Source organism: Excalfactoria chinensis, chromosome 4 (genome assembly GCF_039878825.1).
Source record: "Excalfactoria chinensis isolate bCotChi1 chromosome 4, bCotChi1.hap2, whole genome shotgun sequence".
Lineage (NCBI taxonomy): Eukaryota > Metazoa > Chordata > Aves > Galliformes > Phasianidae > Excalfactoria > Excalfactoria chinensis.
In genome coordinates this window covers 68647542-68663460 of record NC_092828.1, presented here as the reverse complement: position 1 = coordinate 68663460, position 15919 = coordinate 68647542, and the positions used below count along the sequence as shown (strand labels likewise).

At 47.0% G+C, this 15919-nt stretch overlaps 1 protein-coding gene across 1 annotated transcript in view; it reads right to left on the bottom strand.

Moving 5' to 3' along the window:
* The window catches only part of MAMLD1 (mastermind like domain containing 1), a 75661-nt gene extending 60436 nt beyond the window's left edge, over positions 1–15225 (bottom strand). Inside the window, exon 1 of the mRNA XM_072336441.1 lies at positions 14978–15225. Within this exon, the coding sequence (XP_072192542.1) occupies positions 14978–15031 (54 nt within the window). The 5' untranslated portion in view covers positions 15032–15225. The remainder of the gene's footprint in view (positions 1–14977) is intronic.
* Between the last annotated feature and the right edge of the window lie 694 nt (positions 15226–15919).

Here is a 15919-nt window from a genome sequence, read left to right as displayed (position 1 = left end):
GAAAATACAAAAGCAATCAGCATAAAACAGAAAACACTTTATGTCTCTTCCATTACATTAGGTTTTTTTTCTGTTGTTGTTTTTGTGTTTGGTTTTTTTTTTTGTTTTTTTTTTTAATGGTATTTTTACTGGACACGTGAATATAACCAAACACTTCCCCATGTAATTCCCTCCTGAAGAATATAAGAGTTCTTTCAAATAAGATGCCTTGGCAATAAGAGCAGAAGGCGCAGTGCCATAAAGTCCATAGTGTGACATTCAGTCAGAGGCAAGTGGGAGAGCAGAGCCCGCACCCTCCACGTCCTCCTGCTCATGCCACTGAAAGTTCAAATTCTCTCAGGCAGGACCTGCCAGCCTGCACATACCCAAACATTTCAATTACAAGAGCCAATTTCTCAGGCTTACACAAAACGTAGAGATACTCTCTCCAACTCCAAACTGTGTAACTCGCATTAAAAAGAGCGAGTGAGTGTGTGCTACCCTAGAAAACAGGTAAGCTTGACAGGAACAATTTAAAGTGCCATGGGCATAAACAAACACAACGGAGAAGGCTGTTTCATTTTGTTCAGAGGTTGATGCACACTCTTTGCTTAGACAAGTCTCCAGCAACCACTTTACTACGCACGTGAATTACTTTTCAGAAACGATGGAGTTCAGACTGACAAAGCAGCCTGCGTTACTTCAGGAGTCGCACTTTGGTTACATTCGTTTTCGTGTTTATTTGATAAGAGCACGTCAGGTTCAGCATCGCTCTCTGTCTTTGTTTCTAGTTGCAGCCCTTCTGCAACACAATTCATCTCCTACGCAAGCAGTGCTTCCTGCTCTTCGGGGGTTCACACACTACGGTTACTTGTACCCACTCACTCTATGACGCAACACATCCCTTTCCTGCAATTCTGACTTAAGCAGACAGTTCTACTGTGCCTGTGAAGCTCTTGTCCGAGTGACACCTATTTGCTCCGACCTGCAGCACCCATGCAAAATCCCCACCCGGTCAGACATCCAAAGCAAGTCCTAAAGAGGAATATGCACATCCAAAAGAAAACATGCACCAAGATAAAAGCATTAAAATAAAGGAAGAAGTCAAGGAGAACGAGCAGAGCCTCAGGGGCTGCAAGGAAGGAAGGAAGCTTTTAACAACACTAAAATATAAAATTGATTTGTACACATATTTGATAAAAATCAATACAATTAGCAAGTAACTGAATACTAGAAAGGGAAATTGATTGCTTGAGGGCCCAGAAGACTCAGGGCAATCAGTCCATTCTTCTAGCTCCTCCAGTCTTAATAAAAATTTACTTTTTCATAATCCTTCCTGAACTCTTTGCCCATTAATAATGCTGCTAAATAGCTCTTCTTTTAGCACCATTATTGCAGACCTGCTTGAATTACATTCAGAGGCAGTTCAGAGTGGCGTGTTCTGGCTATTTTGCTATCTGCTGCACAAACCTCCAAGCAACAGCATGAAAGAATACCGGCTAATGAACAGGAGCACGGGAACACTTGAGAAGAGCTTATAAAATTAAGTACCAAAGTTTAAATAAACGGATTACCATAGAATTGATTTGCTACATCAATTTGGCCAGCTTTTGCTGATACACCATTTCTCCCTCCAGAGAGAAGAGCCACCTTTTCAGAACAACTAATTAAATGTTTTGAACAGCGGCCGCACCAGGCGAGCAGGGCTGCATTGCTCAGCCCCTCCCAGCCATTCCTCAGCACTGCCTGAAATCAATCCTCCATGCAACCTGGGGACAAAACCTCAGCTGGGAAGTGAGTTGGGATGGTCGCAGCCCTGCCGTGGAGCAGTGCCCATAAGGTGCTCTGGCGCACTGAACTCTGTGAGGAGCCCTATCCGATTCATACAAATCGTATTTCCACATTCATGAGAAAAGCCGCGTGCTTAAAATTCAGTAATGTAGTTCAAGCACATTCTAGTCCACCTCCAAAGGAGCATCTCAAGAAGTCATCCAGAAATCACAATGCTACTTGTATTTCCAGTCTGGCTGGACCACAATCAGTGGTTAAACTGACACATTATATCAGCCTAAGGAGGGTTCTACACCTCCAGACCCCACCAAGGGGAAGGTGCAGGACCAGCTGAGTGCCACAGGCACAACATCTGCTCAGATGCCTCACAACACTCTTGTTATTTTGTTACTCTAAAGCCCGTCCCACTGTTTCCTCCCAGAAAGAAGAAACAACAGGCTGGAAACACACAGAGAAACCAGAAATTACAGTTTCAGCACCAGCCTTCTTCTTCGAAACTGAGCAAGGTGCTTTGATCTCCTTGCCTCAGTTTCCCTGCCTAATGAAGTAAAGCACAGACAGTAAAACTTACTTCACCCAATTCACACATCTCTTGGGAAGATGAAATGCTTGTTCTGTGTAAAGTACTTGGGAGATGAAAGGCATCAGGCAAACATTAATCTTGGTCACCACACCTACCAAGCGGATCTCCAGTACACACATGAGGATTTGTTTTTAAAGAGCCTTTGTGCAATTCAGGAACTATACATTCCTGGAGTAGTATAGCTAAATTAAAGCTAATCAAGAATTCCCCTGTTACTCAGCTTACATCAGAAGAAAAACGATGCTCCCATTTCAAAAGACAGCCACAAAACGAGTTCCATCAAACTAGCTGAAGCCCACTTATAGCCTGGCCATGGAGGAAAGAAACTACAGGAGGGTGTCCATAGGCATTCACCTCTGAGCACACACACTGATAAGTCAGATCCTTTCTAATAAGGAAATGCAAAGTGACTCATTTTTCTGCATGTCAGAAGAGAATCAAAGAATCTTTTACACTCCTGTCTGCCTGCATAAACACTCAATTGTGTCTCCTTCCTTCGGAGAAGCTGTAAAAGAGAATACGACTGTCTTTTTCAGGCTGGCAGAATCCAAAGCCAGCTTATGATCCCAAATTTCATGGGAAGGAGATTTGGGAAGGTGGGTCACTAGCAGCTCATCCCCTCACTGCCTGGATGCACCATGGACATGCAGATGACCCTGGGGGCTGGCCCATGGAAGGCTTACATGCCCAGGGTGCTGCTGCTAATCCATGTGGGATGAGTGCCAGGCTATTAATGTCTTTAAAGCAAGATTTGCATATCTAGCCCAGCACCCATCACTGCCCTGTGCAGGAATCAGGTGTGCCAGGTGAAAGCATGGAACAGTGAACGTGGGCAGCATAAGCAGCAGCGCAGGCATGCTGTAACTCCTGGCCTGGGGCTGGCACAGCTCAGGCTCAGCGAGCGCATGCTCTCATGGCACACTGAATGCCCATACAGAAGTCCTATTACTAAAATAAACCAAAGTGACATGGGACTGTGGTCACAGCTGAGTCTGGCTCCCCGGCACATCTCCGTGCTGCTGCTTGGAGGTTAATTCCTCAAACACAACAATGCAAAGGTATGAAAGCAAGAGTACAAAAAGAAATAACAGTTGCAAAATTAAGATAACAACAATAACAAATAAAATTATATACATAATGGATGTAAAGCAGTGCTGAGGGAGCACACAGTGAGCTGGCACATGGGAAACATTTTCTGTTCAAGTGGAAGCACTTGGAGATGCTGGACATGCTCATGAGAGACCATCACTATCTCCATCCTTCCCCTCTCTATATACCTCACCCTGTCCTGGACACCCACCCAGCATCTTCCCCAGCCCATGGCTTCATCCTCCCTCTGGGCCCAGCCCATCCCAGCCATTGCTGCTCTCACCATGGCCTCCTCATACCCCAGACCTCTCTGCTGCTCGGCCGTGAGCTTCCTGGCTCTCCATCAGCAGCTCCGACTGCTCCAGCCCAGCCAGCCTGAGCTGCAGAGCTGGTCCTCCTCTGTGCTGGGGCCCAGCAGTATGCATAAACAAGCAGCTATGCAGACACAGAGCCACAGTCCAAAAGGAAATGACCACTGGATATTATTGCACAACCTTTCTTAATAATGGACATGTATTTCTTTAAAATGCGTGCCACCTAATCCCCTCGGCATTGCAAACATGCCCCACAGGGGGGGTAATTTAAGTTAATCAAGCCTTGTGCTCCTCACAAGGTGTAACAGTTTGTCTCGCTGTGTTTTGGGGAGCAGATGGCAGAGCCCAGCACAAAGGCCACAACCTGCTGCTGCTCCTGGCGTGATGACCAGCAGAGGGATGTTCTCTGGTTGAGCTGAGGGCTGCAAAGGGGTGAGCATTTTACATCCTGATCTGACAGACATGCAGCCTTCAATAGAGATGCTCCAAAAGGACTGGCAGGCAGCCACAGTCGGCCATTTACCGCTTGCTTGCCACTGCTGCCACTCTCAGATATGATAAAATTAAAGCTGCTGGCTTGCATAAGACTTCCAGTAATTAGATCATGTCTTATCTTCACAAGCAACAACATCCAAAATCAGTTCCATGCAGGCAAGTAGCAAAGTGTTTCTTACACCACAGCATTTGACACTGCTACCGTAGCTCACATTTCTTTGCACGCTGTCCTGACAAGTGACTTCAGGCTCTACATAGCTGAGCACATGACTGCTAGCAACTGTTCAGAGTGGCTGATTTGGAGTTCAGACTCTCAATATGGACAGTCAAATGCTCAGTATGGCTGGATTTTTGGGGGTGGGGTGAAGGGTGAGAAGAGCTGTCAGGAGGAAAAAAACCAAAACAATCTGTAGAAGATGTATAGAGCTAACAGGATTTTAAAGCAAGGACAACTAGGACTGCCTACATCAAGCTTTTCCAGGCACATCAGAACGATTGAGAAGAGGAAGCAGCTTACCGTTTAGACTGCAAAATTCAAGATCTTTATAATTCATAACTGACAGAAGACACACGCTTCTCCTCCAAAACACAGAGCACACCCCATAGCACCCAGCTGCTGGCAGAGTGCACGGGGAGCATCCTCACACCCACCGACTGGTCCCATGCCAGGGCTGCCCCCAGGCACTTCTGGGGGTAGCATTTCGACAGCAGCAGTGTGCAGAAACACTTCACAGTTATTAACTTGTTTGGTTTTGATTGCTGGATCAGTTCCCCATTCCCAAGGCACTTAGATTTACTTTTTTAGCCTAACACTACAAAGTAATCAAATCACTCCATTACAGCTGACAGACTTCAGGAGCCCTAAAGGGGAGGGGAGAAAAGCATCAGGAAACACATCTACATTTTCTCTTACATCTTTCACACTTGCCCTCAGCTTCAGATTCTACTCATCTACATCTCTGGAATTCAAGAACACTGAACTTCAACTGACACAAGAAGTTATTTGAAGATGCACGACTTTCACTTGAAATTAAGGCTGATCTACCTTCTGGGATCAAGGAATAAGATTCACTTCTCATAAAGATGAAAAGCGTGAACACTCTCTTTTCTGCTTTAAGTCAAACATAAGTGTTGCTACGACCAAGAAAACATCCTCCTGATGCTACATAAAGTTCAAACCAATCAATCCATACAGAAGATGAGGAGATGAGATGGAGAAGTCAAATATGCCTTTGTGCCCTTCCGTCAAAGGTGCAGAACAGGTAAGAATGGGAAGACAAAGAAGATGGCACAGAAAGATTAGTATGTAAATTGGAGGGGAAAAAAATGCATTCATTCAGTTGGATTTTGAGTATGGCTTCAATAGTCTACAACAGTACAGTAGTTGAACAATTTATTTTCAGTTTTATGCAGAGAAATAAAAAAATATATATGAAGTACACACCCATGATGTAGAAGGCAAAAGGAAACTTTCAGATTTAGACAAACTCCAATGTCCTTGTCTAATGCTCCCCAGTGCAAAATTAGATAGAAATTACTGCTTGCATAGTCCTGTGTGTTTAAAAATAATTTGAATGACCCACTGCTTAAAGCATGGAAATGGCCCTCTGTTATTATAAACCAAACATATTTAATCTTTAGAATACACTCAAACTGACAGGGTAAAGCATAAAAAAGTTCCCCCAAAAGATTTTTTTTTTTTTTTAATAGAGAAAAAACAGCTAAACTCAACTTAGTGGAGCCTGTGATCAAATTATCTTACAGAGTTTGGCCTCAGTACACCAACAATGTCAAGCATTTCAATGCAGTAGCATCAAAACTAGATATTTACTATTTGGTAGTGAGTAACCTTTTGAAAAGGGAGGAACAAAAATTCCTTTTTAATGAGTCACCATTTGGCAGTCCGAGATCAAAACCTTTTGCCTGTATTTCTGACTGCAGCGCTGTATATACTTGAGGTTTTCCCAGTCTGTGAGACTTTATTTAAATCAATGGAGTTAATTAAGAAAATAAGTAAGTTAGAAGAACAGGAAAAGTCAAGTCCTTCAAACCAGCATAACCTACCAGGTTACTGAAATACCAGATGAATTCAGAAACTATTTCTATATATAAACAAGGAATTGTGAAGATCCCAGTAGGATTTAAAGTAACCCGTCAAAGCAAAATGAAATTACACTCAGTATCCATTCTGATAACCACATCAAATGCACGTTGTGTAATTGTTCTCAAGCTAATGCAGCTGCGTGGGGAAAAAGCTGCTAGCGTGTGAGTGGAACTGCGTATGATGGATGGCTTCATAAAAGATTCATTTGTTTACCTTTGCCCAGAACTTCTATGAAGATCTGGGACTGAAAATGAAACGTTAAGATACGTCCATGAGAGTCGACGCCATTTTTGTCTTCAAATATTTTCTGTCTTTTTTTTTTTTCTCCTTCTCTCCAAATTGTGAAGTTTCAGCAAGATAAAGATACCAGGACATGATTCCAGGAAAAAAAAAATCCACTTCCTTAGCCAAAACAAAGAAATAAAACTATCATTCATACTGAGGAGGGACTCAGGGTAAGACACACTTCCTTTACTTTCAATATAATTTCCAGCCATGTGAAAAGCCCCAAGAGACCTCAGCTAGCTACAAGTATTCACGCTTTGCTAAATATTTAACTAGTTAACCTTCACACTAAGCAGCCTTAAGGTAAAGCACCGCTATTCCCATTTTACAATGGACACGTAAGAATTTGGGAGCTGTTTACTCCAAGAATTACCTCCACCTCTGGAGATCAGCGGCATTCAAAACCAATATCTAACAGTTCTGAAATTCACAAAGGCTTTATTGAGGTTTGGCTTTTACCTTAGGAAATCTCCAGATTGTTATTTCAAGACTCATATCCACAGAGCAGGAACCTGCAACTTCTCCTACGCTGCTATCAAACCACCCTCCACACCGTGCTGCCACTTCGCCAAACCACCAAGGCCCTTACGCCCGTTGATCTCTGTTTCTGTTCCATTTATTTGTAGATCTAAAGCTGTTAGAGTAAATAATCGCAGCAACTGGTTATATTTGGGGAATTTGGAGAACCGAAGAAAGAATTCAGATAAATAAGGCAGCAGAGAGAATCAATCACCCATCCCGTTCCATTAGTCTTTTGGCAATCCTGTGTCACCGTTGTTGTGAGCCTGGGTAACGATGCCACATTAAACCTCTTTTTGAGAAAGGGACTACAGGCTTTGACTCTGTAACTGTGTCCTACCTGACCTTGGGGAATCTTTGGGGAAAATTTCCCATCAAATGCACTAAAAGCTTTTACTGGAGGAGAATTACCAAGTTGGGCTGCGCTTCACAAAATACATGACACAAAATACCACCCGTCTTCTGTTTTCACTAGAAATAAGTTGCCAGTGTGCAATCAACAACTCCACACACTCAACGCTGTGTGAAAAATCGCATTTTTGAAGTGGTGTCAGTAAGTCTGCTCAGAGGTGATGGACGTGGGGCAGAACAAAGAGGCAGCTGCTGGATCTGGCCCACATTAAGGACAACTGCTCTTTTAAGGAAGTGCTCTTGAACTGAAGATAGGTTGCATTTCCCAATCCAAACCTCCCCTGATCCAAATGAAAATAACACTTACTTGTAAACATTACAGAACACAGAACTCGAAAAGATGAAGTTCTTTATATGTTTCATAACAAATCCAGACTCCTTCCCTTCCTTCCAGACCAGACACTACTCTCGACGCAACGTGCAATACTGTCTTTCTGATATCAGTATGAGCAGACAGAAGAGGACATATGGCCTTTTGTACTGTTCCCAATGTGCCGCATGTTACAGGGAAAAAAAAAAAGGAAAAAAAAGGAAAGAAAATCATTACCCAGGCTGGAAGAAACCCAGGCCATCTTAAAGATTTGTTTGTTGCAATTTGGAAGACCTTTTTGGGAATACCAACCAACTGTTCCTGAACACCTAATCCCAACCCAAAATGGTCGCTGGGAATCGCCAGGTGTTAATGGGGAAAATCTCTTGCTGATACAACCCTTTTGGGTACTTCTCTGTAACTGAGTATCATCTCTGTTACTGTGGCTAAGACTAACAAGTTAACAGCGCTATTTACACTAGTACTGTTGTATCATTAGAAACAACAAGATTATGTACTTTAATTCTAATGCCAGCACAATTATTTTAACACCAAGTGTGTTAGATCTGACTCTATACCCCCTAAATTAATTTCAGAGTAGTGGCTAAATAAAATGACATAGTTCTTTGTGCTTTTGTTACAACATGCTCATGTGCAGCAAACTGTGAAAAAAAAATGTAGTAATTAGAGGTTAAATTAATCCCTGACAGACAGGCAGCTTAGCATAGCTGGGCTCTCTGCAGAGGACAGAAAGCTTGCCAGTCTTCTCCAGTTCTACACAAAGAACAGACGAGATGGCAAGTGCATCCTGAGCACAAGGGGAATGCTGGCATTTGGGGCAAGCCTTCGAGTAGCCAATGCCAACACACAAATCTTGCGATGAGTACGATGCAGGCTATGAGCAAGCAGGGCAGCATACTGCCTGATCAGGATCAACCACTTGACATTAAAGAGAGGCTTTTGCACAGCAGAACAGGCTCCTAACTGCTGGATAATCCACCTCTGGATGTTAATAAAGTGAACAATGGCATTATATTGCACAACACAACTAGGAAGTAACCTTACTTCTTCTGATTTTGATGCAGGCAATGGATTTAATTGCCCACAAGAGAGTATGCTTGCTGTGTTATTTTGAAAACAGTAACCAGGTACATCCTGGGTAGCTGTAAGTCCCAAACCTACATGGTGTTTCATTCTAGAGAGAGAAAAAGAAAAGAACTTCCACAGAATTGCACGAGCAAAACAATGCAAGACAAAGAGTCAGCCCAATCCCTTTGATGAGATCCTTTAAGTATTTCTGTTTGAGTGCGTTGACAGAAGTAAACATTTTTTCTGCCTTTGTAGCCGCAGCAGGATAGGAGCAGCCAGCTTCCAAGCCCACAGCAGCCCAGCAGCAGCCTGCTCTCAGGGAACAGAGCTGAGAAGTCCTGCTGTGGGAATGGGGCACCCATGGAGCCTGTCCTGTGGACACGCACTGCACCTCTCCTAGGGGACCAGTGTGAAAGCTGGCGTCCTCCTGGCTGCCACTCAAGAGCTGGGCTGTGTGGGGTGAAACAATAACCTAGTTAACACCCTCCCCTGCAGAGGTAATCCATACCATGGCTGCGACAGGCTGAGCCCCAGCTGCCCCTGCCTGAGCTGGGAAGTCAAGCAGGAACCACAGTCACAGCAGCATAAAACTGTGCTGAAAAAATAAAACAACCACCAAAAGCGAATGAAAAAAACACTTAGAAAAGCAAAACATGGGGATGGCTGAGATTGCAGATCAGTGTGGGAGTGCATTAACAATGCTGGTATTTCTGTACTACCCAGATCATCAATTATTAACAAATTAGGACATGCCTGATGGGGTGCTTATGCAACACTTTATCAATAACACTGCCAAGTCCCTTTCAGGGGAAAGCGAAGCGAATTTCAACAAGTCACAAAGCGACGCCTGCCCTTGGACGAGGCACATTGATGAATTCTCATTTTCCCCTCCTCAGCAGAGTGATGGACCTGTAAGGAGCAATTCCAGCCAGTCCAGCACCCTGCTGGAACGGCAGTCTTGAACCAGGTCAGCATGCACTGATGCCTTATGGCATCACAACAGCAGCACTGGGAGGAACAGGCCCAAACCCCGCATCCCTCTCCTGGGCATGCCACTAGCCCCAAGGGCAGGTTGTGGCATTGCATACCACCTGCCAGCTGATGCCTGGGCCAGGGAGGGAGAAGACTGCAGTTCTCTCCCCCACTTTACCTTTTAGGTACAGCCGTTCCCTCATAGGAGGAAAGGATGCACTGTAAATACAGCCTACAATGTCACCTTCCCTCATCCTGCTGTTTCTGCCTCTTTTCCTTCAGCATGCAAGAGTGAGCAGGGTCGGGGGGACAAAACAACCCCACTTCCCTATTTGAGGGCCTGATGCTTACGTCCTTAATGCCAGGTTCAAATCTGAGTATCACCCAAGTTCCATTACACCGCGTTGGTCCCTGGCAGGAAAAGCAGCACTGTCCCCTGCACCTCCTGATGAGCACATGCTGAAGCATCCGAGCTGCACACCAAGCCAAGCTCCACCAGCAGCTTCTGGGACTCGGCACGTAAACGTGCACAAAATGAGCATTTGCCTCTTGAAGGCAAATAACCACTTATTGACAAATTTTCTTCCATTTGAAACAAGAAAATGATTATCAGTGAGGAGGCTTCCCAAGAGGAATTAAGACTCTTCATAGCACATTTGCATTTGCTACTTATCCCCTCTCTGATTGCATCACTCCATGAAGCACAACTGGTGCCTGGGAGGTGATGGAGTCACAGGGCCCTGCTTTCATTGTCACTGAGATGCTCATTTTGAACAGCCTTAGCAGCCCAGGCCATAGCAAACCGCAATGAAAGATAGTGGAAGAGAAGGATATAAAGTAAAACCTTGAACCGACAAAGACGTCAATTCCGTGCCAAGTGCTAGCAATAATAATAAAGATCGCAGGAAGGAGGCTGTGATGGCAGCACAGAGAACTCTGCGAAGTTTCCCTTTGAGCTGCTGGCAGCCCTGAAATGGGTCACAGAAAGTCAAAACCACGTTATCGATCACTGCTTATTCTGCAGGTGTGTCCGTCTTCTTAATAAAAATGCTTTTGCTATTTTCACTGAAAGCAAAACAATATTCCAGTACCTTCCAAAGTCCCATGCAATTAGAACCAATGCTAATGATGGCAATACGAAATGACTAAACAGTCCCTTTACATATTTTTAAGCAATTACCTTTTAGGGGTGAAAGAAAACAAAACTCGTTATGAGCACACAAGTATCGCACTCAGGCGTTTCGCAACCATCTTCTAAAGTTCCCCTTCTAAATTACCAGCGAGGGTGTAAGTTCCATACAACTGCAGTACCCAACAGCTGAAAAAATGAGAGCAGCCCCAACTCTGCTTTGAGCTGTATAAAAGAACAGTCGAAAAAACTTACAGTTGACTGGTGCTACCTAGGTTACCCATCAATGGCATTGAAACCGGTATATTATTAAGAGAGGTGTATGATGGGAATTGGTTTATTGTGCTGATCCATAGTAACCAGCTCCCGTTCGTCCATCATTTATCTCTCTCACCAGCGACATATGGGTTTGTCTATTCACACTCTCAGCATTCTCTCTGCTCCAACAAACAGTCAGCCTTTTCTGCTGGGATAAGGAGATTTTTTAGTTACATCCATTATGTGCGTATCAACATTTATGGCAGGAAGATAATTGCCAAAGAGCTCAGGGGGATAAAAGCTCCCTCTTTATAACACAAACTCCCTTAATAAATAAATAAATAAATAAAATCAATATTGATATAAAACAGTTCAACGTGATGCCTCACTGTGTCTTCTGCTTCCTTCAGTTGGAAATACTTCATTTTAATACCAAGTCAAACTGAAATGTCATGTAGAAAGCTTTCACAGTGACTTCAACGCTCTTCCCATACAGGAAAAAAATAGCAGTGTACAGTATTAAGTGTTCCTTAAAGAAGTGAATGGCAAACGTGTTAGATACAAAGAGGGCTCCTTGGAGAGGCACTGGCAGCATTTAAACCGATTTAGCTCTTTTTATTTGGGGACCACATCAATTAGCTGGGAATTGTAACTTATAATCACCTCCTCCTAAAGGCTGAAAAATGCTGACATCTCAGAAACAGCAAACACAAGGGAACAGTGAAACCTGGGGATCCTGCCTTCCCTCCTAGTCAGAGGGTCAGACTAGAGGCTCTGATAACCCCCAGTTTGGGCAAGTCCATTTGTGATGGCTTTTGCAAGACTTACTTCACCTTCTCACGGTCACGTGCTCATGGAAGTTATTTTAAGGATACTTCCACGGAAGCAACACGCAGCAGAGCACATTTATCCATTAAATGACAAGAAACCAGTGAGTAGCACAGCACATCACCTATGGGATGGCTGGGGGACCCCTCTTGGCGCTACCCCTGGCCTTGGGTTGCTTCCTGCCCTTCTCCCAGCGTGGTGGGGCAGCAGTGCTGACAGGCACCTGAGCTGGGAGCTCTTGCAGTGTCTTGCATCCATTTAGAAGGCATCTGGCACAACAGCTCCTAAACCCATTTAAAATCTCTGCAAGCTACGTTACAAAGGTACTAATGAGATGGGTGCAAAAATTAAAACTCCGTTCAGTGACACGCTGTATTCACAAAACACTTCCACCTGTGGAGCAGGAGGCCATACAAGAGAGTTAATATATACAGATGTCTCCTGTAATTACTAATCTCCCCCCAAATCCTTTAACAACTACATTGGCTTTAAAAAAAACCTGGGAGCCTTTGCAGGTTCAAACCACACAGTTACAAGGGACTACAAGTGAAGCCCCGTCCATATTTGCTTTTCCAATTGTGAAGTTTTTGTTTAAAGGATTAAAAACAGACAGAAAACCTCGAATTAAAAAAACAAAACAAAAACCAGCCTCAAACCTCCAAAAATAAGACGCTAAATTCCATAGGGGCTGCTCGGTTCTAAGCATTAAGCAGCTTTTCACCCGCTGGAGAGGAGCAGCCGAGTGCCTGTTACCTGCCTTACAATGCACTCTATTTGTTTTCTATCCCTGAGCAACAGACTATTTCCTGGTTCAGTTTAAAAACTCAGTGACGTTCCAATTTCAGCCCACACATGTGTGTCACTGTCAACGTCAGTGGCAGGAAAACATTAGAAGTCACCCCTTGCTAATGCTTTCCTAACATGGAATTTCCTTGTATCGCTCTCCCTCAGCCCACCTCCTCCCTTCAAGCTGAGAGCATCTTTCCCAAATTGCTTCTCCCCCCCCCAACTCCAAACATATGGCAGCGAGAGAGAACTGAAAATGGTCAGTGCCAGGAGCAGATCGTTGCTTTTTTGGGTGCCAGCGCGCAACTTCCTTGTGCTGCTCCCGCTCGCAGCACCCGGTAACGCCGCTCGGAGGGGCAGAGGGGGCCGAGGGGCGGGGGACAGCTTACGGCAGGGGCCGGGGGGCGGCGGGTTTAAGGCCGTCCCGGCTGCCCCCCACCGGAGGCACCATATGGCGTAGCCTCACGTCGGCGGCTTTATTTCTCCGTCAGCTCGCCCCGTAGGAGGAGGGGGGAGGGAAGGGGGAAGCTCCGGGGGGGGGCAGGCCCTCGCCGTTCCGTATTACCGGGGATTACAGGGCCGAGAGGGGGAACACTCGCGTTATATAACGGGGTGCTACGCCCCAGCGGCCGGGAGCTGCGGAGAGAACAAGCCGTTCAGTGCCGCCCGTGGGTCAGAGCGGAGCTGCGCGGCGAGGGCGGGCGGAGGTTACCCTCCTCCCTCCTTCCCCCCCACCCCCCCCGGCCTCGGGACCGCCTCGTGGCGCTCCGCCCGGGGCTCCACCGCCTTCCGACGGGGCGCGGTGCGGCCATCACGCGGCCGCCGGGGCAGCGCCGAGCGGGTGGCTCCGCGGCGCCCCCGCCGCCGCTCCCTGCCCACGGCGGGGCTCCGCCGTCGGCCCCCGGGAAACAAAAGCGGCCTCGGAGTGCTTTGTTTCGGGCTGGCGGAGGAGAAGCCTGCAAGGAAAGCTAAGCGCTGCCCTTCGCCGAGCGACCGCTCCGCGCGGGGCCTCGGCGTGTCACCCCGTGACAGCCCTCGCCGGCCGCGGCCGAACAAAGCCTCCGTGCCCCGGCCCCGCCGAGCGGAGGCCCGAGTCGTATAGCGGCGGAACGTCAGCCGGCTCCGTGCCGGCGCGGGCGGAGGGCAGCCGAGGCCGCACGGGGCCGCCGGACCCGGTCGGGGAGCGCCTCGGGCACCCTGCGGGAGCTCCCGGTCGCGCTTTCCATCTCGGGACGAGGACCCGCAGCAGGCGGAGGCGCAGGGCAGCAGCACGCGGTTGGGTCTCCGTACGCGAACGGTCCCGGGAAAAGCCGCACGCGCCGCGTCCCGCACCGGGGGCTGTCCCTGCAGCCGCGCCGGCGCCCAGCTTGTGGCCGCGCTCCGTTCGGGAGAGCCCGGAGGCTGCTGCGGGGCTCTGCTGCGCCTTTTGTTCCCAATCCTACCGATATATCGCGCGCCGCAGGCTCCCAAAAGAACCGGGAACGCCGCTGCTAACGCGAATACCGGGAGTTCTTTAAAAAAAAAAAATAATGAAAAAAAAAAAAAAAGAAAAAAAAAGAAAGAAAAAAAAAAAAAGCAAACGCAGCTCAGCACCAGGCGCTTTCCCCTTCGTGCGACACCTTCCCGGAGGAATCTCCGTGCGGTGACGGCTTTACTCTCCTTTGCCTGTTCTGACTTTAAATTAGAATCCCCCGGCCGCCCGTGCAGACGAGCCGCCGGCTTTCACGCAACGCTGCCGCGAGCTGCGACCGGTGCCCGGCGCCGCTTGGTCCCGTCCCGTGCAGCGACCCGCGGGCGGTGACACTGTCCCCTTGGTCCCCTACCCGCCGACACGTCCCGGCCCCTGGGCCCGGCAGCTCCCTCAGAGCGCGGAGGAACCCTCGGCCAAGTTCTCGGGCTCCGCTCCGCCGCCGGCAACTGCCCCAAAGCGCCCCCGAAAACTTTCCCTGCCTGCCCGGCTCGGCCCGCGGGGTGCCCGGCTCCTAAAGCACAATCACCGACTTCCCCGGCCGTATCGATTTCAAACACTGCTTACCGGAATATGCGGCTCCATGCGTGGTGCTTCTACCCGCTGGGAAACCAGCAGCATCTTGGAGTGGGGATCAACCGGCTTTTAGATCCACTTTGGCTGTATTTAGCAAAGCCCGGCACCGCGGAGGACTCGAAGACTGTTTTCTCCTATTAGGTTCCAGACAAGTTCATCCTGGCGTTGCAGTTTGCTAATGATTCACTGTCTGTCTCAATCTGCTCGCTACATTTCCATCAACCCACAGCTTCCTCACTTAGAAGGTGGAGTTTGTGGGGTTTAAGTTACTGATAGGCATATCTAAGTGCTGTGTCACTCAAAGAGGAGGAGACACACACACACTCACACACACACTCTCACACACACCGCTCCGGGCTTAAAGGGGAAGCAGCGCTTTCCTCTCTTCAGAAGCTAGAAACCTCAAAGAGCCAAGAAAATTTCTTTTTCATGTACATAATGGCAAAAATCCGGCAGCCTGTGGACAGCATTTTAACATGCAAAATGCTGCTGAGCATCTTTAGAGCCTACTTTGCAAGGCATCAATTTCATGTAGTGCAAAAGTGGGCTGGCTCCAGAAAACACTGTAAATGGATTGAATTATTTCCCTGTCCTTCCCCCACCCCCCACCCAAATCATAGTGTACAAATCACTCAGAAGAGACCATGGGCACAAAGAGCGAAAGTGTGATCTCCTGTCTTCATGCCACGACGATACAATATTCTGCACTCTGAACAGTCATAAAAGGGTTAAACTCACCTCACACAGGTGAACCCAGGTTAGCAAGAAGGAAGCAGCAGAGTTGTTTTATTTCCCTGCTTTGTGCTATGCACGTATATCTGAAGACAGGTCCAAATCCAAACAGAATGCTGCCATAAAACCACTCACCTCTCTGCCTGCAAACACGCTGGTTACCAGTGCAACCTTGGGTTGTTCATTCTGACAGACCACCAG